The 26,802-nt window shown below is 40.2% G+C and overlaps 1 protein-coding gene across 1 annotated transcript in view; it reads right to left on the reverse strand.

The window, feature by feature from the left end:
- Positions 1 to 26,802, reverse strand: part of LOC125287565 (inactive carboxypeptidase-like protein X2) — a gene marked incomplete in the record, with an annotated part of 196,546 nt that overhangs the window by 69,670 nt on the left and 100,074 nt on the right. Inside the window, 3 exon segments of the mRNA XM_048233475.1 lie at positions 12,647 to 12,843; positions 12,947 to 13,070; positions 20,425 to 20,513. Of these exon segments, the coding sequence (XP_048089432.1) occupies positions 12,647 to 12,843; positions 12,947 to 13,070; positions 20,425 to 20,513 (410 nt within the window).

Raw genomic sequence — 26,802 nt, forward strand, 5'->3', positions numbered from 1 at the left:
GGGAGCTATTTCGGACCAGGAACTTGGAGGGAGAACCTCCGTCACAAGCTGCCTTGTTGCCTCATATCCTTCGTGCCAATTACATTGCCATGCGTGATAAATCCTACATTTCAAACTGTCCAGTTCTTCCACAGATTGAAGAAAATGGTTGGACTTTCCAAGAAGGAGTTTATGTTCCTGTGACATGTCTTACACTCCCTGCCCCTAGAGCTGTGATCGAGTTGACAAAATGTGTGTGCAAAACACTCAGGTGCACTTGTCACAGACATGGAATTCCCTGTTCCCTGTACAGCAAATGCTTTGCTGGTGACTGTGAAAATGCGACCAAGCATACTACAAATGAGGATGATGCTGATGAATGATCGATTTATGTAGAAGTGTATTTCTAAGGTGTTTTATTTCCTGTTCATGTTTATGCAACTTTACATTAATAATTAGTTAATTTATCAATTAGTTCATCAATTAGTTCAGTACTTAGTTAATGTACACTGCCATTCCAGTAGAGCTACAGTACATTTTGTATTAGTTTTATTTCAAAGATGTTAAATGATTGATTGCTTTATTAGCTATTGTAAAGGAAAATATCAACTGTTCACCAGATTGTTAAAAAACAACAACAAGTATCTAAACACATATCTGCTCACTGAGGCCTTTAGTCTCTAACTCTTTCTAAAGCCGCTATATCTAACAAAGTTATTATTATTATTATTACTATTATTATTATATAAATTACTCTTCAAGTTTATACAGTGTATTAACTTCTTGAGTGCACATAACTTAGAGTGTATATAATCAATTTGACCAAAAAATATGATAAAATACCCTAGAAAAGCCTGAAACCACTACCAAAAAATGAGACATAACAACTTCTGATCACAATGAAACTGTCATAAATGGACTCAGCATCCTCAATAACCCCTAAATTGACACCAAGATTGTGAAAATGTGATCATTGTTAGTAGATATACAGTGGGCAGTGCTTCGACTTGGCCAGCTTCACTCGCGGTCCGCGTGGGATCATGGGATCACGCGACTTTTAATTTGTATTTTTCCAGTGAGACGCTGCAACAACCCAAACAACCGGTAGATGGCTCAAGTGAGCAGGGTGTCTCGTAAAAAGAAATGGAGCTTGGAAAACCCTACACAGACTTCTACAGACTTTAGCAGACTGGTTTAGAAATAATGTAATAGCCAGAAATATGCCTGCCCTGCCCTAATAAATAAATATTTGGTTAACTGCGAGTGAATCCCGTTTGCAGCCGTGAGAGCGCAGGGACAAATTAAACATTCTGGTTTTCTCCGAAAGTGCAACGATGATAGACAGACATCATTTGGACAAAATATAGAGTATTAAGCTCACAAATCACGCCCTGTTTCACGGAGTTATAGGCTATAAACGACAAAATCATAGGGAGTTATTTATTTAGGGGCTACCGGAGGAGTTTTGGGAGCATTAGTCCAAAAAGACCGACCTTGCAATACATTTTTCAGCAAAGTGATTATGAAAAAAATGCCTTTTTCCTGTTTATCGCCCTGTATTTTGTTTTTTTATTTGGCCATAAGCCGTTTATCATAGGCTATCACTTTAAACCAAACTACAAAGGAGGGGAATTATTGGGCATGAATCATGCTGAACTCTATTTCGCTACCTTAGAATAATAAGGATTTTTGATGGATTCGGGACAATGAAACATTCGGTTTTCTCCGAAAGTGCAACGATGATAGACAGTTATCATTTGGACAAAACATGGAGCATATTAACCTCCGTTGCTCAGCCAAATTACGCCCTGGTATCCCGGAGTTACGGCGATAAACGATTTTTGATGGTCACAAGTTTACTTTTGTTTATTTTTTGGATTATTAAAGAGTGTTTTTCATTTAAAGGTTTGACTTCGTGCTTATTCAGTAGAGCATTTAGTGCTCTCCCCAATCCCAGACGTTCACATTGCATGTTTGTTTGTAATGGATGCAACCGCGAGATAGGCTATGCGTTTGACAATGAGTTGTTAATAGAACCAAGACATATAGCCCAGCAGCAATCTAGGGACTGATCGTTATTTATTGAAGGGGCCACCGGAGGAATTTTGAGTGCTTCAGTTGGAAGTTGCATGACCCTCTCTTGCCTGCTAGAAATTGTTCAATGACCCTCCGACAGAATTGTTAAAAAGACATGACCCTCCCCTGCCAATTGTCTTCGCCAGGCGCCACAGCCACACACTTTGTGATAACGTTCTTAAATCAATCTTTCCCGTGAGCTTGCATGCTACCAGTCCTTCCTTTTCAAATGTGTTGCGCCTGTTTGCACAATTTCACAAATAATCATATGTGATTAATAGTATGATAAATAATCCCTGTGCACGGGGACCGAAACAATGCATGCCAACTGTTTCCGTGTTTATCACGTATTTTAACTTTCCCCGCTGTCTTGCCGTTTTAATGTTTTCCCGTAGAATATCCCATATTTTAATACTCTCATAACAGCCCTGCCATCGGGCCTGTCTCCCTTTGCCCTTCCAACCTAAAACAGATGTCTTCAAATCATCGTTTTCCTTGCTTGAAGGCTTTAACTAAGAGTGATGTTAACCTATTTAAGTTTAACGGCGATTGTCATGGAGAGCTAACGATTCATTGGCGCTTGCATGTTCGGCCTTATGTCTCACGAGCGCACCTGAGGCTACTCAGCTGCAAGAGAAATAATTTCCCCTGTTTGTATGTTCACTGCAAGTTGGCCTACCATAACTTACCAACTCTGCACTGACTGGCTATTTATATTTTTCTGTGAAATAAGCAAATTTTGTTCAACTTTATGAAGCAGAATTACGCATAGGGTAGGCTACTTGGAACATAATACATTTGACAAAGGACAGATGAATGTTGCTAGTGACAAAATATTAACTTTCAGTGTTTTAATGATGTCTTTGTCATGGGGAAGTGTTTTTCCTCATGCATTTATTCTAGGTTACTGTCAGTGACTGCCGTGAGAGAAGGGTTCTGTGTTTTCGATTCATGTCAGTGACTGACGCGAGAAGCGGGGTCTGTGTTGTGTTGTGTTGCGCTATGTTAATTTATTTTGCCCTTCAGCTCTTCAGTTCTGACAAAGCCAAAATTACTCCTTTTGAAACAATGAGTGGGGGGGGGGTCCCAAGCAGCTTTCAGCCATAAGGCTACTTTGAGAACATTTCAATTCACCCGACACTAATATTCAAAATGTTGAAAACTATTTTGGCATAGCCTATAAAGCAGTTTAATTAAATGGAATGTTAGTTGTAAACAAACGAGCTACTTGGTGAGGCTTGGCCTCACAGATCGCTCCTGCCTTAGATGGCAGGAAAAATCTTCACGATAGGCCTATTAACTAACCACCCGATTCCACGTTGGCTGGGGAAGGGGCCATCAGACAATTGTGCCCAGTTAATCCGGCCCTTCCCCCAAAAAATCACACCTTCCCACCTCTGACAGCTTAAAAGAAGTCAAGAGGACTCCTTACTCACAGACCTATTCACAAACCTGCAGTTTTGAAATCCTATGCAGCTACAGGAGCTTCCAGTCGCGAGGAAGCAATTTTGCATTGTAGGCATAACTAACATGCAATAACGCCGCCAACAACAACCAAAACTAGGTTAATCATTGTCAACATGTACATTAAATGTAACATTATTGTGAATCAAATTAAAATGTTCTCTTTTGCAAACGTAGGCATAGTAACAGAATAATTTAATAATGTTACAAAGATACTACATCAATCCATTATGTTTCATTGGGCTACTAGGCTATTTGTTTTGCCTTGATTCATTTAGGCTAGGCCTTTTTATTCAGGGGCCATATTCACAAAGAATTTTAAGGCTAAAAGTAGCTCCTAACTGGCTTAATTTAGGAGCAACTCCTAAAAATAATGGGCGTGTCACTCCTAACTTTAGGACTCCTAATTTTTTCACAAAAAGTAATTCACGAAGCATTTTAGACCTAAAAGTAGCACCTAAGTCTGGGACAGCTTAAGGGACAGCTTAAGCAGAGGACTCCTAACTCACTAAGACCTATTCATAAACACCTTTTTTGTGGCATTTTACGTTGCGATGTTTTGAAATAGCCTATGCGCAACAGGAGCTTCCAATCGCGAGGGAACAATTTTGCATTCATAAAAGGGATGCAATAATGCCACCAAGAACAACCAAAACTACTCATTGTTAACATGTAAATGAAATGTAACGTTTCATTGTGAATCAAATTAAAATGGTCTCCTCTTTGCAAACGTAGCCTAGGGATATGGTGACAGATTAATTTAATAATGTTGCAAAGGTAGGCTACTGCATCAATTCATAGGCCTATGTTTCATTAGGCTACTAAGCTATTTGTTTTGCCTTACTCTTTATTCATTTAGGCTAGGCCTTTTTATTCAGTTATTAATCATCTTCCGTCCTTAGACTACTTGTGTAGCGACGCATTCTCCGACCTGTCACCTATCAGTCATCATCGGAAGAGAGGTGTTTGGAATTCCCAGCGTTACAATCGCCAGCCAATCAAGGTGGTCACTTCAGTCAAGCTCGTGCATGAGTAATGACGTCATCCATAGCCACGAAGACTCACTCCTAGTTTAGGAGTTGTCTGAAAGGCTTTGTGAATAACTTTTAAGAGAAAACTCCAATCTAAAATCTTTAAGTGTGATTTAGGAGTAGCCTACTCCTAGTAGTAAGATAAAAGCCTTTGTGAATAGCCTACGGCCCCAGTTATTCATCATCTTCCGTCCTTGTGTAGCGCACGCATTCTGAGACCTGTCACTCATCATCGTAAGGGAGGTGTTTGGAATCATGCCCGCGTTACAATCATCAGCCAATCAAGGTGGTCACGCTTGCCCATTTACCCAAATTAATGGTCGAATATTACTGATGATCATTGTTATTTAAGAACATGCAGTGTGCGTAGGGTACCAAAAACATATTGCTCGTAAAAAAGCAGCATAACGCACATTCTGGCGGGTCTGCTATTTACTGTAGGCTGCGCAAACCACATGCCTTTATTTTTGGGCAAGCCTGCATTCATTCATTCATTCAACCTTTATTTATTCTCGGAGGGTCATTGAGGGAAACCCTCATTTTCAATGAAGCCGAAATTACAGAAGCGAAGCAAAGCGCTCCACAAACAAGACAACATTCGAGGCCTTCTGTTGAAGAATTTTATATAAAGCCTGCGCTGACAGTAATCCTCCTGCACCTGATAGGCCTACCACAGCTGTGGATAGTGTGGAATGTTCAAGTAATAACACAATCCAATGTGTGTCTCAATTGTCCCCCGCTGACCACCTCACACATTTCTCTAGATTTTGAAACGAACTTACATGACACAATGCCATAAAATATGCCAGTTTTAGGACACAGAATAATGTTTGTAATGATACCAGGTAGGCCAGGTATTGTCGAAGGTGCATGGTGAAGTGAAATTCTTTCTTTGGAAAACAAACATTTGCCGATATCATCGCCGATCATCAGAATATTGCAACAGATTCTGTGTTCTGGACTGTAGGTAACTTGTTAAGCCAGTGGTTATCAAACTTTTATTTCATTCCCCACTGATCAAGGGGCATGACTGATGATAGTGGAGATAACGTGTTATCCCGAGGCTTTTGCAAGTCAGCATCTTCGACGGTAGTCTATTAAAATATAAGTTTTCGATGTCCCAAACGGAGAGCCATACTTTATTGTTTTAAAGATCTCTATGCTACTCACAAAAATGTAGGCATGGGGACATGATGAAGTAGGTTATCCAACTGTCGTGTGTTAAATTATTGTGATTACGAGCCAGTGGTTTTCAAACATTATGCATTGACTCGGGACATCTAACTAATTGCAACAGGCTCATATCGTCCCTCGCATTAGCAAAATGAGGACCAGTGTTTTGTCAAATTGCAAATAGCTATTCGTTTTAACTATTTTTTATGATAGTAGCCTATACAAAAAGCACTTCATACTATCTTAATCTTGGAATATGGGGAGGGGAAGTGGCGCGTCTGCAGTCAGCCAAATATGAATGTAATTCTGCGGCATAAAGCAGATGTAATTGTTTATTGTACAGAAAAATAAAAATGACATGTCAAGCAGTCAATTGACTACATTGCAGTCAAGAAGTAGGGCAAATTAATTTACGAAACCAAAACTTGGGTCATAGTTGTCTAAGCCTCTATTGCGTAGCCTGTTAAAAACGTCGCCAGATAGTATTAAATCGGCAACAACATTGTTTTCTGCAGAAGCCTACCCAAGGCTACAGATTAATTCTGAACAGTTATTTCTCTACTGGCTCAATTATCACACCACTGTTTTGATTTGCGTAGTTGCGTTAACCCCAACACTGACAATAATGTAGACAGCAAATGTCGATTTCGATTTTCGTGTAGTCAAGCCTTAAGCCATACCCAAGTAGCCTAAATCGAGGTAATGTTTAATTATGCATGATTTATTTTGTTATTGAATTCGTAGGCTGGGATTACTCTCGGCAACAATTATGTAAGGGACGGCAGGCAGAGCGATGTACAGTGGCAGAGCGACGCACAGTGGCTAAAAGTGGTACTAAAGCTTCACGCAGCTTCACTCCGCGTAATGCGCGAATGAAGTGGTCATTTGAAAGCGATGCCCACTGTATGTGTGCAGTCATTATCCTGGCCAAGGTGAGAAAGCGCACCCCAGAGGAGGGGCAAAACGGGGTCAGAAAATTTGCACCCCATCATTTTTCAACAGTAGGACCCCAAATAAAGCAGATAAAACAAAAAAATCAATTTTAGCAAAAAAATCCTAGGGGACCATTATTTCATGACAATTCGTACACCACTATATAGGCTACATGGTCCTCACTTTAGATTGGGGGGCTGCAAAATTTACTACAAATAGGTAAGAAAGGTCTTATAAGCGTATTAGTTATCCACCTCTTTATCTTATACAATTAACAAGCATTAACAAGCTGCTTGTTAACTGTTAACAAATATGCTTGTAAAGAACTTTTAAAAGGCTGCTTATTAACACGTACAAGCTGCATGTTAACAATACAATATGATCCAATACGATACAACTTTATTTGTCAGTTTGTGCTGAAATTCTTTTTGCATCCCTGGGCAGCTCATTTAAGTATAGGAGGACAGCATACAAAGGACAGAAAACCGTTAGTTAATGTTATTAAAGGATAACAACAGTTAACTAATTGTTAGTAATGAATTGTTAACTGCTTATTATGCACTGTTAATACCTAATAAGCACATGTTATTCTAAAGCATTACCGATTCGGTTTGGTTTTAAAACAAGGTTTGGCAGAATCCGAATCAAAAAGCTGAAGATTCGGCCGAATTCAAAACCGAACTTTGGATTCGGTGCACCCCTACTCTTGATCAGGCTTGTGGCACACAGCGGAAGTCCCGTCTCATCAACCGGAAGTCCCACCCACCTGTCACTTTTTAATTGATCTGAATGAGAGAAAAGGGTGTTATTTACCTCTCTTCTCTGTATGTCCATTTTATATAATAATAATAATCTTTATTTATATAGCACTTTTCAAAACAAAGTTACAAAGTGCTGTACAATATCAACATAACATAAATTAGTCATAATAGTATAACAATCAAATAATATATATACTAATTCAATTAGAACTTAACATAAATTTGAAAAAGGAAAATAAACTTACACTGAAATAAAACTTAGGATACTGAAATAAAACTTGACACTGAAATAAAACTTACTGAAATAAAACTTGACACTGAAATAAAACTTAATAAACTTAACACAAAATGAAGTATATTACTTAAACAAAACTAAGGAAGGCTTGCTTGTAAAGATGAGTTTTAAGGAGGGATTTAAAAGAGCATACTGACTTGGCTGACCTGATTTCATCAGGCAGGTCATTCCAGAGCCTAGGTGCCCTGACACTAAATGCTCTCTCCCCTTTAGTTTTGAGATTGACCTTAGGAATAGTTAGGAAACCACTACCAGATGATCTTAAAGTGCGCACAGGTGTATAAGGTACTAGGAGATCAGATATGTAGTTGGAAGACAGGCCATGTAGAGCTTTAAAAGTAATCAGAAGAATCTTAAAATCAATTCTAAAGCTTACTTGGAGCCAGTGCAGTGAAGCTTAAACAGGAGTAATGTGATTACAGTACTTTGTCTTAGTAAGAAGCCGGGCAGCTGAATTCTGAACAGTTTGAAGTCTCTTTATAGATTTTTGGTTCAGACAAGAAAAAAGACTATTGCAGTAATCCAGGCGTGAAGAAATAAATGCATGTATAATGGTCTCAGTGTCTTTAAAAGTTAAGAGGGAACTAATCTTGGAAATATTTCTGAGGTGATAGAAATAAGACTGTATGAGCTTTGTGATGTGACGTTCAAAGCTTAAATTACTGTCAAACCAGACACCAAGATTCTTTGCAACAGGTTTTACACAGTCTAAAAATTGAAAGGGACCTAAGGATGGTATCATTTGTTTCACTATGTGCTGGGATCCAATGATGAGGAATTCTGTTTTGTCAGAATTCAACTGGAGGAAATTGTTTGACATCCAGTTTTTTATGTCACAAAGACATTCATTTAAGGAATTCAGCATACTAGGATCAGAGGAACTAATGGGCAGGTACAGCTGTGTATCAGCATAGAAGTGTAAGGAGACACTTTGTGTTTCTGGATAATGTGCCCAAGAGAAAGCATTTATAAACAAAATAAGATTGGTCCTAAAACTGACCCTTGAGGTACCCCATACTTGACAGGAGAAAATGAAGATGTGTAACTGTTTGCAGAAACACAAAACTTCCTATTTGACAAGTAAGATGAAAACCATTGTAAGGCTGTACCAGAAATTCCCACCCAATGTTCCAGTCTATGCAGCAGTATTCTGTAATCAATAGTGTCAAAGGCTGCGCTAAGATAAAGAAGTACAAGGACAGAACACATGCCATCATCAGCTGTTCTTAAAGGTGCCATGTGTAAGAATTGAGGTATTAGCATGCTAAATTACTAGCCACAGCCCGACAGGTGTCATAATACCAGTTTCTGCCATGGGAGGCGGTATGCGGGCAACATAACCGCCAGCCAAACTGCAATACACGAATAACTTGCACGGCTTGTGGGCGTACTTGAACCAAAGAGTATACACCTGTCGGGCTGTAGCTAGTAATTTAGCATGCTAATTCAGGTTGATATCTCTGCAACACTATACCTTGTCATTTTTTTAATTACATCATCACCCTTATTTCTTCTCATTCTTTTGATGCGTGTAGCTCATTTTTTTGGATATTTTTACCTCAATTCTTACACATGGCACCTTTTAAAAGGTCATTTGTAACTTTCAGCAGTGCTGTCTCAGTGCTATGACACTTTTGGAAACCAAATTGTAGCTTTTCAAAAAGATTATTATTTTCCAGTGCAGAGACAAGCTGCTTGGACACTAATCTTTCAAGAATCTTTGATACAAATGGTAACTTGGAAATAGGTCTGTAGTTGAGGTAGAGATGGATCAAGCCCTGATTTCTTTAGCAATGGGCTCACACTTGCAGTTTTAAAGTAATCAGGGACAATGACATTTAAAAGTGAACTATTAAAAATAGAAAGCAAACAGGACCCAACAGATTCAATTACTTCTAATAGGAACTTTGTTGGTACTACTGTACATCAAGAGTACTGGAAGATACTGTCATATGTGACACTGTCTCTAGAAGTTCAGATAGAGCAACTGTATTGAAGTGGTTTAAAGTATGCCTATCCTGTAAGAAAGAGACTTCATAGTGCATAGTATTAGGAGTGATAGAAGTTCTAATTGACTCTACTTTCTCAGTAAAAAAGGACAAAAACTTTTCACAATCAGCATCACTTTCCACTGGGACACAGGGAGTAGATGGCTTTACCAGCTGCTCTACTGTTTTAAATAGAAATCTAGGATTATGCTGATGATCAGAAATAAGTTCTGAAAAGTAATGTGATCTTGCATCCTTAACCAAGATGTTATAGTGTTTAAGTGATTCCTTCATAATGTCATAATGAACTTGAAGACCAGACTTCTTCCATTTACGCTCAGCTTTCCTACAATCCCTTTTACAACTACGAATGCCACTATTAATCCAGGGCTGCTTTCTTTCTGACTTAGTTCTAACCTTCATGGGTGCAATAACATTTAGAGACGACAAGCAGATGGAATTAAACTGGTCAACCAGATCATTGGTACAAGAGTATTCAGAGAGGTCAGGGCATTGACTCTGGAATAATGCACAGAATTTTGAGGCACTATGCTCATTGAATATGCGGGAACAGAAAGAGCTGGGAGTGACAGTATTGATGATGGATGTTTCACAACTAAAAACTATACAGTTATGATCAGATACAGTCATATTAAAACAATCAACAGAGGATATTTTAAGACCCAGAGTGAAAACAAGGTCCAGTGTATGACCACGGTTATGTGTTGGTCCAGAAATTGAAAAGATTTAACAATGTTTAGGAAATCAGTAGCATGAACATTACTTGAGTCATCAACATGAAAATTAAAATCACCACAAAGAACAACACTGTCATAATATAAGACAAGAGTGGAGAGAAATTCTTGGATTTCATTTAAAAAACAACCTGATGGTTTAGGGGGACGGTAAATTACAACAAACAAAATTGGATCAGGACCACAAAGTTTAAAAGTGAGCGCTTCAAAGGAAGAAAAGTCATCACAAGGTATTTGGTGACATTTTAAGCTCTTCCTGTACACACTCACAATGCCTCCCCCGCGACTGCTGACTCTAGGTTTGTTGAAAGACTCGTACTGAGGAGGACACAGTTCAACAAGCTGACTATGATCATTTGTTTGTAGCCAGGACTCAGTTAAAAACATAAAATCCAAGTTGGCAGATGAAATAAAATAGTTTAAAATAAATGTCTTATTTGAAAGAGATCTCACATTAAGTAGTGCCACCTTAAGACACGCCCTCGTGCTTGAGTTAGGAGCAACAACGTCGTCACATGATCCTGCCGCAGAGGAGGTGATAGTGGACACAGTCTGTGTGTTGATCAGATGCTGGCCTGTCGCTCTCCTGCCAGATGTAGAGGCAGGAGCGAACCACTCTGGGATATTGTGTTTTGCAGGCAGGCATTTCCGAGGAGATGTTGGTTGTCTCAGCGTCGGAATGCTATCCTCAGTCGCTCGCTGGATGATGAAGGAGCGACGTGAGCCACGGTGCACATAGCGTTTCCGCTGGACTATCCCGCTACCCGACAGACATGGAGATGCGTCGATGTTGGGCTTGACATTGGTGGAAGAGAACTGTCAAAGCTCAAGGGCTGTGTATTGAAACCCTCCCATAGTCAGCACACACCTCTCACTCAATCCCAAGCATCAGTCCAAGAGAAATGAGGTGGATAGCAAGCTCCCACGTTAGCTGGTCAGTCAACCGACTATATACCCAGCAGCTGGACAGTCAACCGACTAGATACCAGCAGGTTCACAGACAGGAGAGATGAGGATAGAGATGGACAGGGGAGAGATGCAAGCAGCCCGACACAGCACGTAGCACCACACAGAGAGCCAGACAGATGATAGCGGTGAAGCAATAGGCCCACTGAAAATGCGCTCTCGAAAACGCATCCAACTCGACAGGCAGCAGAAGCAGTGTAGGTAAGGCCAGCCAGGCGCAGTATCCAACTTTCTCTTTAGAGATGATGTTTGTCTTGAGAAAAATAGCGGAAAAACTAGCAAAATATATAGACTATAAGATACTATGTATTGATTGGAAGAAAATATACATTAAATCATTAAACTTTTTAAAATGCCAAACAAAAACATGCCAGACGGAGCAGCGTCAGTCTCGCCAGCGTCCCCGTAACCTAGCAACAGGAAATTTTACCCATCGAGCCACCGTTATTTTAACTATGCCAAAGTAAACTAGGTTTTGTCTTCTTTGACCTCTTTAAGTAAAGAATTAACTGTAAGAAGTAAATCATGGATAACTCTGGTCAACACAGTTTCAGTGGAGTGACAGGACTGGTAACCAGATTCAAATTTCTCAAAAAGACTATTGTGAGATATGTACATATTAAGTTGCTCAGCAACAGCCCTTTCAAGTAACTTTGACATAAAAGGGAAGTTGAGTATCAGTGTAGATAGATAGATACTTTATTGATCCCCAGGGGAAATTCAAGTTTATGTCTATGGTTACCAGTCTATGGTTATTCATAATGTGTGGATTCATATAAGGCTTTTTAAAGGCCCTATGCAGTTTCAGGTATTTTTGGCAACTGCAGAGCTCCCCCTAGAGTCGTGCTATATTTATATTTTACTCTGCCATACTGTAAATAGCCCACTTCTCGTGGCTTGTTTGTACACAATGAAAATGCTTTTGTTGTGGAGGCCAAGGATTAACAAGAGCTATATCTACTATGGTTATGCTCTATGGCTATGCTAGGTGACCGATTCCCCTATTACAAATTTGTTTACCATCAAATTGTCTTTGGAGAGGTTATAGGCTATTAATGTAGAAATCCTTTATAGTGTACCTTTAATCTAGATTCAACACCAAGGACTTATAGACATCCTCTTTGAAAAATCTTACAGCAAAATGCTGATAATAGGGACACATCTTGGATATTTCTGACACCAAACTAGAAAATCATGTTAATGTCCTTGAGGAAGGAAAACCTACCACTTCAAAGGCTTTATCATAGCCATCAGGATTAACTGAAGGCAGTAGGTGAATGCGTGTCTCATTCACAAGGTGCTGTATCCGCTGATTACCAGAAAGATACTCCTGGCACATGAACTGGATAAGCAGCAGTAACAGCTCTCGTCCCAAAACCTCATTACCGTGGGAGCCTGCAGTATAGCGGAACTCTGGTTCACCTTGGGGTACAAACCACAGATAAATCATTAACATATTTGACATGATTTATTTCACATGTTTTATAGAGATTCCACCATAGGCAAAGTAAAAAAAAATACTCACCCAATTCATGCTCCCCTGGGTTGTCCGATATTTCAATGGCATACAGCTTCTGACCATTATAACTTTTGCCAATATTATATATTCTGGTAATGTTTGGACATAATTCATTCACTACTTTCATGACCTGTAGAGGAATGGATAATGGTAGGTGACAGCAGGGTGAATTTGTTTCTCTGGATTTACCTACTGATATGCCTTGACAATATTTGGTCTTTAGGTAGGTTAATAGAATTTCTGTGTGTATTCATATTTCCACATTTCTGTTGATGTGTGAGACAGTGTCAGGGTCCAAGGAATTTAGTGCTAGAGACCCTTAACTTTCCACATTATTCACTGGTCTTTTGATAGTCAGTAGTGGTTTTTGGCATGGGCGAAATGGGCAGCCATCAGGCGCAGCATTTTTTCATGACACTAGCACTTAAAAACAAATTGTTAGTATTTTAGACTTTTACAGGCTTTTCCCAAATCACGGAAGAAACGTCGACGCAGCAGTATAGTAGCAGATGCAGAGGCAAGTGTTATTTAAATAAACTCCTTAAAACTCCTGGTGCACTTACAAACTTTCTAATGCCTCGTTATTGGACTAAAGGTCATAGTTCAGGGCTCCAGACTAACTTTTTGCACTGGTTGCACTGTTGCGCCTAACTTTTTTTCTTAGGTGCACCAGCACAAAAGTTAGGTGCACCCAAATTTTCAACCACATCGCATTTAACACCGCAGCAGGTTCACTTTTTTTCCTTAATTACTGTCCTATATAGGTTGTCCTATGACTTATGATTTACAATTCTACAAGAAAAGTAACTTAATGAAGTGTTGGTAATTTAAGTGCTTCACTGAGCTGAAATTTAAACTTAAAACATTTCAAGATGAATTAAATAAAAATAACAGTGACTAAATTAACAGTGCACGTCTTTTAAGGGCTTCAAACTGCCAAAATGTTCCAAGTAGCCTGGGGGAATTTTATGTGATTTTGCAATGATGATTGCAATAATCATTTGACAGCCCCACAATGCAATTTACTTTTTAATTTTAGTATTTTTACATTTCCATCAGAATGATTTTTACATTTCCACAGAAAGTTTCATGGCAAAAAGCGAATATTGCTGTTGAAAACCGGGTTACTCCCTGCATGTAACTGCGGTCAATGACGCACTCCTTTTCGGCGATATCTGTATCTCTGTCGTTCGGGAAGGCCTTGTGTATGCATTGTTCGCAATTTTAAGACGTCTTTTCATCTGCAATGACTCCTATAAATTTGGTGCAAGTGGCATTCCTGTACGTCGGGTTTACGTTCAAACTATTTTTCTGGTGAATAATTATTTCGGACTGAACTTGGTGAAGGGAAGTTTCACTAGGCCTATCGTAGGCAATGATAAACTTGATCATCATCTCGGGCTCGTCTGATCGGTTTGCTGCTGCCAGCCGCCGAAAGGCAGTGTGGAGAGGGGACATTTATCTCGGCCTATGTGACCACACTGTAATGCAACTACATCCACTCTGTTTATCTGATGGGTCTCTGACCTCTCTCTCTCTCTCTCTCTGCAGCACACGCATTTTCAAATTTACACACAGGCACTGGGCCACGGCCAGAGGGGAGGTCCCGCCCTTCACTACAGTGGGCAGTGCTTCGACTTGGCCAGCTTCACTTGCGGTCCGCGCGTGGGATCACGCGACTTTAATTTGTATTTTTCCAGTGAGACGCTGCACCAACCCAAACAACCGGTAGATGGCTCAAGTGAGCAGGGTGTCTCGTAAAAAGAAATGGAGCCTGGAAAACCCTACACAGACTTCACTACAGACTTTAGCAGACTGGTTTAGAAATAATTTAATAGCCAGAAATATGCCTGCCCTGCCCTAAAAAAGAAATATTTGGTTAACTGCGAGTGAATCCCGTTTGCAGCTGTAGAAGAAACGCAGGACAAATTAAACATTCTGGTTTTCTCCGAGTGGAACGATGATAGACAGACATCATTTGGACAAAATATAGAGTATTAACCTCCATTGCTCAGCCAAATGCCTTCCTGTTACGTCCTGTTATCACGGAGTTACAGGCGATAAACGATTTTTGATGGTCACAAGTTTACTTCATTAGGGACTGTTCGTTATTTATTTAAGGGGCTACCGGAGGAGTTTTGGGAGCATTAGTCCAAAAAGACGTGACCCTCCAAAGTGATTATGAAAAAATCACTGTCAACTTTTTCCGGGTTTATCGCCTACTGTATTTTAACGTTTTCACATATTTGGCCATAAGCCGTTTATCATAGGCTATCACGAAACCAAACTACAAAGGCGAACACTTTAACAGGGGGAATTAATTGGGCATGAATCATGCTGAACGCTATTTCGCTACCTTAGAATAATAAGGTTCTATCTGCGTTTTGAGTAGGTACAACCGGGACGATTGAAACGGGGACGAATGAAACATTCGGTTTTCTCCGAAAGTGCAACGATGATAGACAGTCATCATTTGGACAAAACATGGAGCATATTAACCTCCGTTGCTCAGCCAAATGCCTTCCTGTTACGTCCTGGTATCATGGAGTTACAAGCGATAAACGATTTTTGATGGTCACAAGTTTACTTCATTAGCGGTTTATTTTTTTTGGATTATTAAAGAGTGTTTTTCATTTAAAGGTTTGACTTTGTGCTTATTCAGTAGAGCATTTAGTGCTCTCCCCAATCCCAGACGTTCACATTGCATGTTTGTTTGTAATGGATGCAACCGCGAGATAGGCTATGGGTTTGACAATGAGTTGTTAACAGAACCAAGACATATAGCCCAGCAGCAATCTAGGGACTGATCGTTATTTATTGAAGGGGCCACTGGAGGAATTTTGAGTGCTTCAGTTGGAAGTTGCATGACCCTCTCTTGCCTGCTAGAAATTGTTCAATGACCTTCCGACAGAATTGTTAAAAAAAGACATGACCCTCCCCTGCCAATTGTCTTCGCCCGGCGCCACAGCCACACACTTTGTGATAACGTTCTTAAATCAATCTTTCCCGTGAGCTTGCATGCTACCAGTCCTTCCTTTTCAAATGTGTTGCGCCTGTTTGCACAATTTCACAAATAATCATATGTGATTAATAGTATGACAAATAATCCCTGTGCATGGGGACCGAAACAATGCATGCCAACTTTTTCCGTGTTTATCACGTATTTTAACTTTCCCCGCTGTCTTGCCATTTTAATGTTTTCCTGTAGAATATCCCATATTTTAATACTCTCATAACAGCCCTGCCATCGGGCCTGTCTCTGTGTTGCCCTGTTGCTACCCCTTGCCCTTCCAACGAAACAGATGTCTTCAAATCATCGTTTTCCTTGCTTGAAGGCGAACTTAGAGTGATGTTAACCTATTTAAGTTTAACGGCGCGATTGTCGTGAGAGCACGATTCATTGGCGCTTGCATGTTCGGCCTTATGTCTACGTGCGCACCTGAGGCTACTCAGCTGCAAGAGAAATAATTTAACTTAATTTAATAAAAACTCCTGCATATTGATAGCGGCTCCCTGACGCCCGCAAATTAGATAAAATCTCCCGGAATGTAGAGTGAGCAATCAAGAGCGCGCATGCGAGACCGCGTGTGCATCTGAGTGATGCCTCCCTGAAATGACTTTTTGCAAGTTGGGATGTCTGTGTATGTTGCTAGTGACAAAATATTAACTTTCAGTGTTTTACGATGTCTTTGTCATGGGGAAGTGTTTTTCCCCATGCATTTATTCTAGGTTACTGTCAGTGACTGCCGTGAGAGAAGCGGGTTCTGTGTTTCGTTCATGTCAGTGACTGATGCGAGATTTTCATTGGGCATACCGTGCCGTGCCGTCCACAGCTCTTCAGTTCTGACAAAGCCAAAATTACTCCTTTTGAAACAATGAGTGCAGGAAGCGCGTTTGTATGGTTATATTGCTTGACGGGGGGGGGATCCCAAGCAGCTTTCAGCCATAAGGCTACTTTGAGAACATTTCAATTCACCCGACACTAATATTCAAAATGTTGAAAACTATTTTGGCATAGCCTATAAAGCAGTTTAATTAAATGGAATGTTAGTTGTAAACAAACGAGCTACTTGGTGAGGCTTGGCCTCACAGATGCGCTTGTGCCTTAGATGGCAGGAAAAATCTTCACGATAGGCCTATTAACTAACCACCCGATTCACGTTGGCTGGGGGGAAGGGGGGCCATCAGACAATTGTGCCCAGTTAATCCGGCCCTGCCCCCAAAAAATCCCACCTTCCCACATCTGACAGCTTAAAAGAAGTCAAGAGGACTCCTTACTCACAGACCTATATCACAAACCTGCGGTTTTGAAATCCTATGCAGCTACAGGAGCTTCCAATCGCGAAGAAGCAATTTTGCATTGTAGGCATAACTAACATGCAATAACGCCGCCAACAACAACCAAAACTAGGCTAATCATTGTCAACATGTAAATTACATGTAACATTATTGTGAATCAAATTAAAATGTTCTCTTTTGCAAACGTAGGCATAGTAACACAATAATTTAATAATGTTACAAAGATACAAAGACTGCAAGAAATCTAGGAGTTGTTCTCGAAAACCAACTAAACTTCTCAGATCATGTTGCCTCAGTCGCCCGGTCATGCCGTTTCGCACTCTACAACATACGGAAAATCAGGACTTACTTGACTCAAGATGCTACCCAACTTCTGGTTCAGGCAATAGTCCTCTCACGACTCGACTACTGCAATGCCCTCCTGACAGGTCTCCCAGCCTGCGCAGTGAAACCACTTCAGATGATCCAGAACGCGGCGGCGCGCCTGGTCTACAACCAACCCAAAAGGGCACATGTTACCCCGCTGCTCATCCAGCTACACTGGCTACCTATGGCGGCCCGCATCAAATTCAAGTCTCTAACGCTTGCCTACAAAGTAGTCTCCGGTTCTGCTCCCACCTACTTGAATGCCCTCATACAGACTTACACTACCTCCAGACCGCGCAAGGCCCTCTGACGAACGACGTCTAACTCTACCACCGGTACGCTCAAGCCAATCCAAACTTTTCTCATCTGTTGTTCCTCGTTGGTGGAACACACTGCCAGTTCCTACCACTTTCAAAATACTCCTGAAGACCCAGCTCTTTAGAGAACATCTACTCTCATAGCAACACTTACAAGTCTTACTGATCCTAGCACTCACCAGCCGTTAAACTGACAAGTAACTGTTAAAATACAGCACTCACCGACGCACTTATTCTTACTGTACTCTAATGTGTTTTTTTTAAACTGTCCTAAAATTGTGAGAATTGTTCTAAAACTTACTGTTTACCATGTTGTTAGTCGCTTTGGTTAAAAAAGCGTCAGCCAAATGTAATGTAATGTAATGTAATGTAAAGATACTACATCAATCCGTATGTTTCATTAGGCTACTAGGCTATTTGTTTTGCCTTGATTCATTTAGGCTAGGCCTTTTTATTCAGGGGCCGTATTCACCAACAACAACCAAAACTACTCATTGTTAACATGTAAATGAACGTTTCATTGTGAATCAAATTAAAATGTTCTCCTCTTTGCAAACGTAGCCTAGGGATATGGTGACAGATTAATTTAATAATGTTGCAAAGGTAGGCTACTGCATCAATCCATAGGCCTATGTTTCATTAGGCTACTAAGCTATTTGTTTTGCCTTACTCTTTATTCATTTAGGCTAGGCCTTTTTATTCAGTTATTAATCATCTTCCGTCCTTCGCACTACATGTGTAGCGCACGCATTCTCCGACCTGTCACCTGTCAGTAATCATCGGAAGAGAGGTGTTTGGAATTCCCGCGTTAAGGCCCATTCACACCAAGAACGATAACGATAACTATAACCATAACGATAAAAGCGTTCACACTGAACAACGATAAACAAAGTCTCTCATTGTGTTAATAAATGTGAGGGCTAAAATTCGATGGGTTCTGATTGGCTATTAGCATTTTATCGTTGTGAAAAATCGCTCTGAAAGTGATCCCCAACGATATCGTTCTTCATGTCGTTATAAAAATATAAGTTTTCAATGTCCCAAACGGAGAGCCATACTTTATTGTTTTTAACGATCTCTATGCTACTCACAAAAATGTAGGCATGGGGACATGATGAAGTAGGTTATCCAACTGTCGTGTGTTAAATTATTGTGATTACGAGCCAGTGGTTTTCAAACATTGCGCGTGGACTCGGACATCTAACTAAATGCAACAGGCTCATATCGTCCTCGAATTCGCAAAATGAGGACCAGTGTTTTGTCAAATTGCAAATAGCTATTCGTTTTAACTATTTTTTTTATGATAGTATGAAGTGCTTTTTGTATAGGCTACTATCTTAATCTTGGAATATGGGGTGGGAAGTGGCACATCTGCAGTCAGCCAAATATGAATGTAATTCTGCGGCATAAAGCAGATGTATTTGTTTATTGTACAGAAAAATAAAAATGACATGTCAAGCAGTCAATTGACTACATTGCAGCCAAGAAGTAGGGCAAATTCACTTACGAAACCAAAACGTGGGTCATAGTTGTCTAAGCCTCTATTGCGTAGCCTGTTAAAAACGTCGCCAGATAGTATTAAATCGGCAACAACATTGTTTTCTGCAGAAGCCTACCCAAGGCTACAGATTAATTCTGAACAGTTATTTCTCTACTGGCTCAATTATCACACCACTGTTTTGATTTGCGTAGTTGCGTTAACCCCAACATTGACAATAATGTAGACAGCAAATTTCGATTTCGTGTAGTCAAGCCTTAAGCCATACCCAAGTAGCCTAAATCGAGGTAATGTTTGATTATGCATGATTTATTTTGTTATTGAATTCGTAGGCTGGGATTACTCTCGGCAACAATTATGTAAGGGACGGCAGGCAGAGCGATGTACAGTGGCAGAGCGACGCACAGTGGCTGAAAGTGGTACTAAAGCTTCACGCAGCTTCACGCCGCGTAATGCGCGAATGAAGTGGTCATTTGAAAGCAATGCCCACTGTATCTGTGATTTGTTTAAACCACGATATTGGCCAAATATGTGTCTGTTATTGAACCAAAGGTAGAGTTTCAATGCGGACACTTTTTCGAGGTTTCCTCTCTCTAGTAGCTGGTCGCACTTTTGAAAAACATGTGACCAAATTGGTCGCACTCTTGAGCCCTGTAGTTGTACTACTGTAGAAGTTTCATACCATTCAGGGCATTATTAGTGGGGTAATTTACGAGATAAAAGTTGGTTCCATTACGACTGCAGAACGTCATTCGTTTCTGACAGCGCTACTCGACCAGGGTTCGACCAAGGGAAAAAAGGTTCTGGGAGGGTGTTTGGCTCAGGGTCATGGTGCAAAGGACCCTAGGGTGAAATTACTCCGAACCATCGCTTTAAAGAGGTGATGACATCACTTGTTACATTTGGTAGGTTGGTAACTTAACTAACCCCTGAGTATACTCTTGATATGACTGAGGTTACATGAGTTATGTAAGCTACTTTTGAAAAAAAAAAAAAACACTTACCTGTCTCATTTCTTTATAGTTGTGGTGTTTGAAGTCCAAACTGTCTGTTGTTGTGATTTCATTTCGTCTATGGTAATAGTTATTGGGGTCTGCCAAAAAGAAGGTATATTTAATGAAAACATTAAATTTATGATTTTATGATTTTATTAGGATCTCTATTAGCTGGTGCAAGGCATACATAAATAAAATAAAAAATAAATGAATAGCAATACTAGGGGTGGCACTGTTCACAAAACCCATGGTTCGGTTCGTATCACGGTTTTAAGATCACGGTTTTCGGTTCTGTATGGTTCTTGTTGTTATTTTTTCTTTTTAATCTTTAACACACTGAAATACCGTTCTTCAGCATATGATGTATAGCTTAAATATCCACCCAGGGCCCCAGACTAACTTTTTGTGTTGGTTGCACTGGTGCACCAGCACAAAACGCCAAAAAATCGCCTTTAATGCCAAAAGGTCACCTTTTTTTTTATCCCTCTCCTTTCATATAATGTGAATGTTTTTTTTTAACAACAATTAGGTGTAGAAAAAGCTTGTCTTTATTTGAAACACAATATATAGGCTACATATATTGAATAGATTATAGAATACATATAAGAATATAAAGATTTAAGCTACATTGAGCTTAAATTAAACATTTCAAATTGAAACATTTAAGCAAAATAAAACATTTCCAAAAATAAAAGTGTTTGTGCTTAAAGTGCTTCAGTGAACTGAACTGTCTTATTTTTCATTGTGTCGGCTATTACACCAATAAATTGGGCACATGCCGTGTCATTGCTGTAGGTTGGATTGACATTTAAGCCATTCTTCTTCATTAGAATTATCTCTGACTTAACTCTGGTGAACGGCATTTCTTCCTTGGCAATGTTGTATGCGACATTGAATTTTGTAATAATTTCTGATTCCTCCGAGGACCTGATTAATACAGCCTGACGCTCAAATGCAGCTGGGAGAGGGGCTACGTTATTTACACACTTGTCAGGGCATGTAGTGTGCTTTTTGGACTCATTGTGCTTTTTCAACGTTTCATCGATTCGAAACGTTGTCGACCCTTTAATGAATGCACATTTCCCGGCCATAGTCTGCCCGCACTCCCGACAGTATATACAGTGCATTGAGTTATGTTCTTTACTTAGCCAGGGAAATCGATTTAACCATTCTTTCCGGAAAGAATATGTTTTGGGCTTTTTCCTTTCATTCCCGTTGGCGGGCTCTACCTCAGTCTCCTCTGGTTCCGAGTCTACTGTGGAAGGACCTAGGCTTGGCATCCTCCTAGGGACCTAGGCTAAGGTCGAGTCTTGGCTGCATGGAGTGACAGTAGGGCTAGGAGTCGGCTTCGTTTTCTTAACGAAAAAAGTTTCAATATCTCCACCTCTCTTCATATTCATGTATTTGTCGCGTTTATTTTCTTTAATCGTTTCAGTTCTCTGCTCAGGTCGTGCGCATTTTTTGAGCTGACAACAACTTAGAGCAGTGAAAAGGACCACAGCCAATCAGAGGCAAGGACCTGCCCGAGCTCTGTCTCTTATTGGTTTAGACCACGATACAATCAGGATAACCAGAGGAGAACACAGAGAGATGCTGCACTTGCGAAATAAATGTATGTCAGGTGCACAAATTGGTCGCACTCTGGAGCCCTGCCACCATTTAGGCTATAGTATTATTATAGTTACAGTTAACCCTCCTGTTGTGTTCATTTTATGTTTTGTGTTCCCGGTCAAAAATGACCGGTGCATTATAACTTGTTATAAATCCATAGTAGCACACATATTATCATCTAATGTTGTGATAGACCTTTGCATCAACTTCATGTTCTATTGGATATAACTAGTTTTGAACTTACATTTGCTATTTATGGCCAGCAGCCCTGCCACCATTTAGGCTATAGTATTATTATAGTTACAGTTAACCTCCTGTTGTGTTCGTTTTATGTTTTGTGTTCCCGGTCAAAAATGACCGGTGCATTATAACTTGTTATAAATCCATAGTAGCACACATATTATCATCTAATGTTGTGATAGACCTTTGCATCAACTTCATGTTCTATTGGATATAACTAGTTTTGAACTTACATTTGCTATTTATGGCCAGCAGGCCTCACTGACCTGAGCTCATGCAAGTCAGAAAGGGGATTCTATTGGGGAAAGGTTCCAGTTGGGGCTGAGTGAGGGTATGTTTGTGTGTGTGTTTTAATGTACAGAAGCACATATACAGTCCATCTGATCAATACATTTGTGCCTGGACCCAATTTTATACACTGGCCATTTTCTCACCCATTCATTTCTAATGGCCGGTCATTTTTGACTGGAAATACACATGGGTGTTCTAAAGTTAAATAAAACACTCAAATTGTTATAATAAAAATGACAAGAACCAAGACAAAGAACCCCCTACTCTTTGCGATAAGTGCCATGGGATCTTTAATGACCACAGTGAGTCAGGACCTCGGTTTAACGTCTCATCCGAAGGACGGCATCTCCTACAGTGCAGTGTCCCCGTTCTTTTTGCCAGAGGGCAACACCACTTCCAGCAGAAACCTAGTTGCTAGTAGCAACAGGAGGGTTTTTGACCAATATGTTTGTTCTGACTGAAAATTACACTGCCACATGCCAAAAGGTTGTAAGACAATGTGGTACAAACATGGAATCAAAAAAGAATCGTTTTCATCTTTTTTAACATTTTTGTGAAAAATGGCATGTCCAAAATTATTCATACCCTTTTTAAATAATGTTTAAATAATGGAAACATCTTTATTATAGTGGATGGAATCCACTATCTTGAAATATCCTGGCTTCTTCTTCTTATTGCATTGCATGTAAATGCAATGGACTATTATCACTGTTCTTATAATTATTCTTCTTCCAACCAAATTCAACATTTAATGCGACTGAAACCACTGAACCATCTGACCTCATTCAAAGACTCCTACAAAGCTCTTGTAACGAACAATCGTACAATGTATTTTTCATATTTGTGAACTTTATACTTTGAGATATTTAAGATAAAAGAGCAAGAAATTCCCATAGAGTTAACATTGACCACCGTGGCGGCAACTTTAGGCATTATGACGTGACCGGCAGCTGAAAGTAATCAACCACCACAATCTTTCTCCCACTGGAGCTGTGAATCTTCTGAATGATTTGGACGTTTTCGCCTGCCGTGATACTTTACTTGCTCGTAAAACTCTTCTTCAGAGGCACATTTCTCCAATAACAGACAAGGTAAGTGTTTTGGTTTTTGGTATTTGAGTCATTCATGTCGTCAAACTATGTTTCCTATTAGACATTCTCTGGCTATAACGTTAGCGTGTAATAGAATGTTCATTATTTCAATAAACACGTTTTCTCTGAAGCACTTTCCCGACTTTGTCTTTCTACAAGCATATTATGGAGATACAGTGGGCAGTGCTTCGACTTGGCCAGCTTCTCTCGTGGTCCGTGCGTGGGATCACGCGACTTTAATTTGTATTTTTCCAGTGAGACGCTGCAACAACCCAAACAACCGGTAGATGGCTCAAGTGAGCAGGGTGTCTCGTAAATAGAAATGGAGCCTGGAAAACCCTACAGAGACTTCACTACAGACTTTAGCAGACTGGTTTAGAAATAATTTAATAGCCAGAAATATGCCTGCCCTGCCCTAAAAAAGAAATATTTGGTTAACTGCGAGTGAATCCCGTTTGCAGCTGTAGAAGAAACGCAGGACAAATTAAACATTCTGGTTTTCTCTGAGTGCAACGATGATAGACAGACATCATTTGGACAAAATATAGAGCATATTAACCTCCGTTGCCTAGCCAAATGCCTTCCTGTTAAGTCCTGTTATCACGGAGTTACAGGCGATAAACGATTTTTGATGGTCACAAGTTTACTTCATTAGTGTTTTTTTTTTTTTTACTATTATTAAAGAGTGTTTTTCATTTAAAGGTTTGACTTCGTGCTTATTCAGTAGAGCATTTAGTGCTCTCCCCAATCCCAGACGTTCACATTGCATGTTTGTTTGTAATGGACGCAACCGCGAGATAGGCTATGCGTTTGACGGCAATGAGTTGTTAACATGAACCAAGACATATAGCCCAGCAGCAATCTAGGGACTGTTCGTTATTTATTTATTTAAGGGGCCACCGGAGGAATTTTGAGTGCTTCAGTTGCAAGTTGCATGACCCTCTCTTGCCTGCTAGAAATTGTTCAATTGTTCAAGTTTTAGGACACAGAATAATGTTTGTAATGATACCAGGTAGGCCTACGTTTAACAGTAACAAGTGTAATGAGCTATTCATTGTCAAAGGTGCATGGTGAAGTGAAATTCTTACTTTGGAAAACATTTGCCGATATCATCGCCGATCAACAGAATATTGCAACAGATTCTGTGTTCTGGACTGCAGGTAACTTGTTAAGCCAGTGGTTCTCAAACTTTTATTTCATTCCCCACTTTGATCAAGGGGCATGACTGATGAGAGTGAAGATAACGTGTTATCCCGAGGCTTTTGCAAGTCAGCATCTTGACGGTAGTGTATTAAAAATATAAGTTTTCGATGTCCCAAACGGAGAGCCATACTTTATTGTTTTTAACGATCTCTATGCTACTCACAAAAATGTAGGCATAAAATGTAGGGACATGATGAAGTAGGCTATCCAACTGTCGTGTGTTAAATTATTGTGATTACGAGCCAGTGGTTTTCAAACATTATGCGCGGACTCGGACATCTAACTAAATGCAACAGGCTCATATCGTCCTCGATTCGCAAAAATGAGGACCAGTGTTTTGTCAAATTGCAAATAGCTATTCGTTTTAACGATTTTTTATGATAGTATGAAGTGCTTTTTGTATAGGCTACTATCTTAATCTTGGAATATGGGGAGGGAAGTTGGCGTCTGCAGTCAGCCAAATATGAATGTAATTTGGCGGCATAAAGCAGATGTATTTGTTTATTGTACAGAAAATAAAAATGACATGTCAGCAGTCAATTGACTACATTGCAGTCAAGAAGTAGGGCAAATTAAGACACTGTTTTGATTTGCGTAGTTGCATTACCCCCAACACTGACAATAACATAGACAGCAAATTAAGATATTTACATAGATTTAACACTCAATATGTTCTGAAGAAGTCCAGACAACGACTCTACTTCCTTCGTCAGCTAAGGAAATTCAAAGTTTCTACATCCATCATGAAGGCCTTCTACACTTCAGCGGTTGAGAGTGTTCTAACTGGTAGCATCATCACCTGGTATGGGAACTCCACAGTTAGAGATTGTAGTACTCTGCAGAGAGTAGTGCGCTCAGCTGAATGTACTATAAGAACTCAACTCCCTGCTCTACAAGATATCTATTCCAGAAGAGTACTCCTAAGAGCCCAAAAAGATTCTGAACTCTTCTCATCCTAACAATGGATTATTCCTACCGCTGAAATCAAGAAGACGCCTATGTAGTCACAAAGCCAGAACTGAGAGACTCAGGAGAAGTTTTTATCCCCAGGCCATCCGAACTCTGTGTGCAAAGTCAGTATAGTGTGAGTTCATTCACTCCTCAGCACTCTCAAACATTTCCCAACTCTGAACTCACACTATACTGACTTTGCACTCATTCACTCCTCAGCACTCATGACCCCCACACACACACACACACACACGACTTTTAGCACTTTTACATCCCTCTCCCTATGCTACAGACCTTTATTTATTTTCTTATTTCATCACACGCAAAAAACACACACATACACACATATCTGACTTTTCTCCAACTTTTGCACATCTCCACAGAACTTTTTTTTTATTTATTATTTTTGATTTCTCCTCCATCTATCTACCCATGTCCTTGATTGCCTAGCCTTTCTGCCTTTCTGCCCCCACCCCCATCCCCAAACACACAAAAAAAAACACACTTACATCATCACTGTCATCACCTCACATACATACAGCACACTGCTTGCTACAGTAAGCCTCCTCTACATACTTGCTGCACACTGCCCCCCCCCCTCCCTACATCCACAGCACATTGTCTTCAGGATCTTCTCCAACACACATCCTCTACATACTTACAGCACACTGCCCCCACCTACCCACACACACACACAGTCACTGCTCCACTCCCCTTCGCCCCACACACACACATCTTCACTGTCATCACTACATACATCATACATACAGTACTCTGCAATAGTAAGTCCCTTCACCATACTTGCAGTACACCCCCCCCCTACACATACACAGCACATTATTTCATCAGGAAGCTTCTCCAACACACATCCCCAACATACTTACAGCACACTGACTGTTCCCCCCCCCCCCACACCCCTGTCCCCCCAATACACAGCACATTGTCATTGTCTCATGAGGAAGCTTCTCCAACACACATTTGCACACTGCCCTCTCCCCAC

This window comes from Alosa alosa, chromosome 22 (genome assembly GCF_017589495.1).
Source record: "Alosa alosa isolate M-15738 ecotype Scorff River chromosome 22, AALO_Geno_1.1, whole genome shotgun sequence".
Lineage (NCBI taxonomy): Eukaryota > Metazoa > Chordata > Actinopteri > Clupeiformes > Clupeidae > Alosa > Alosa alosa.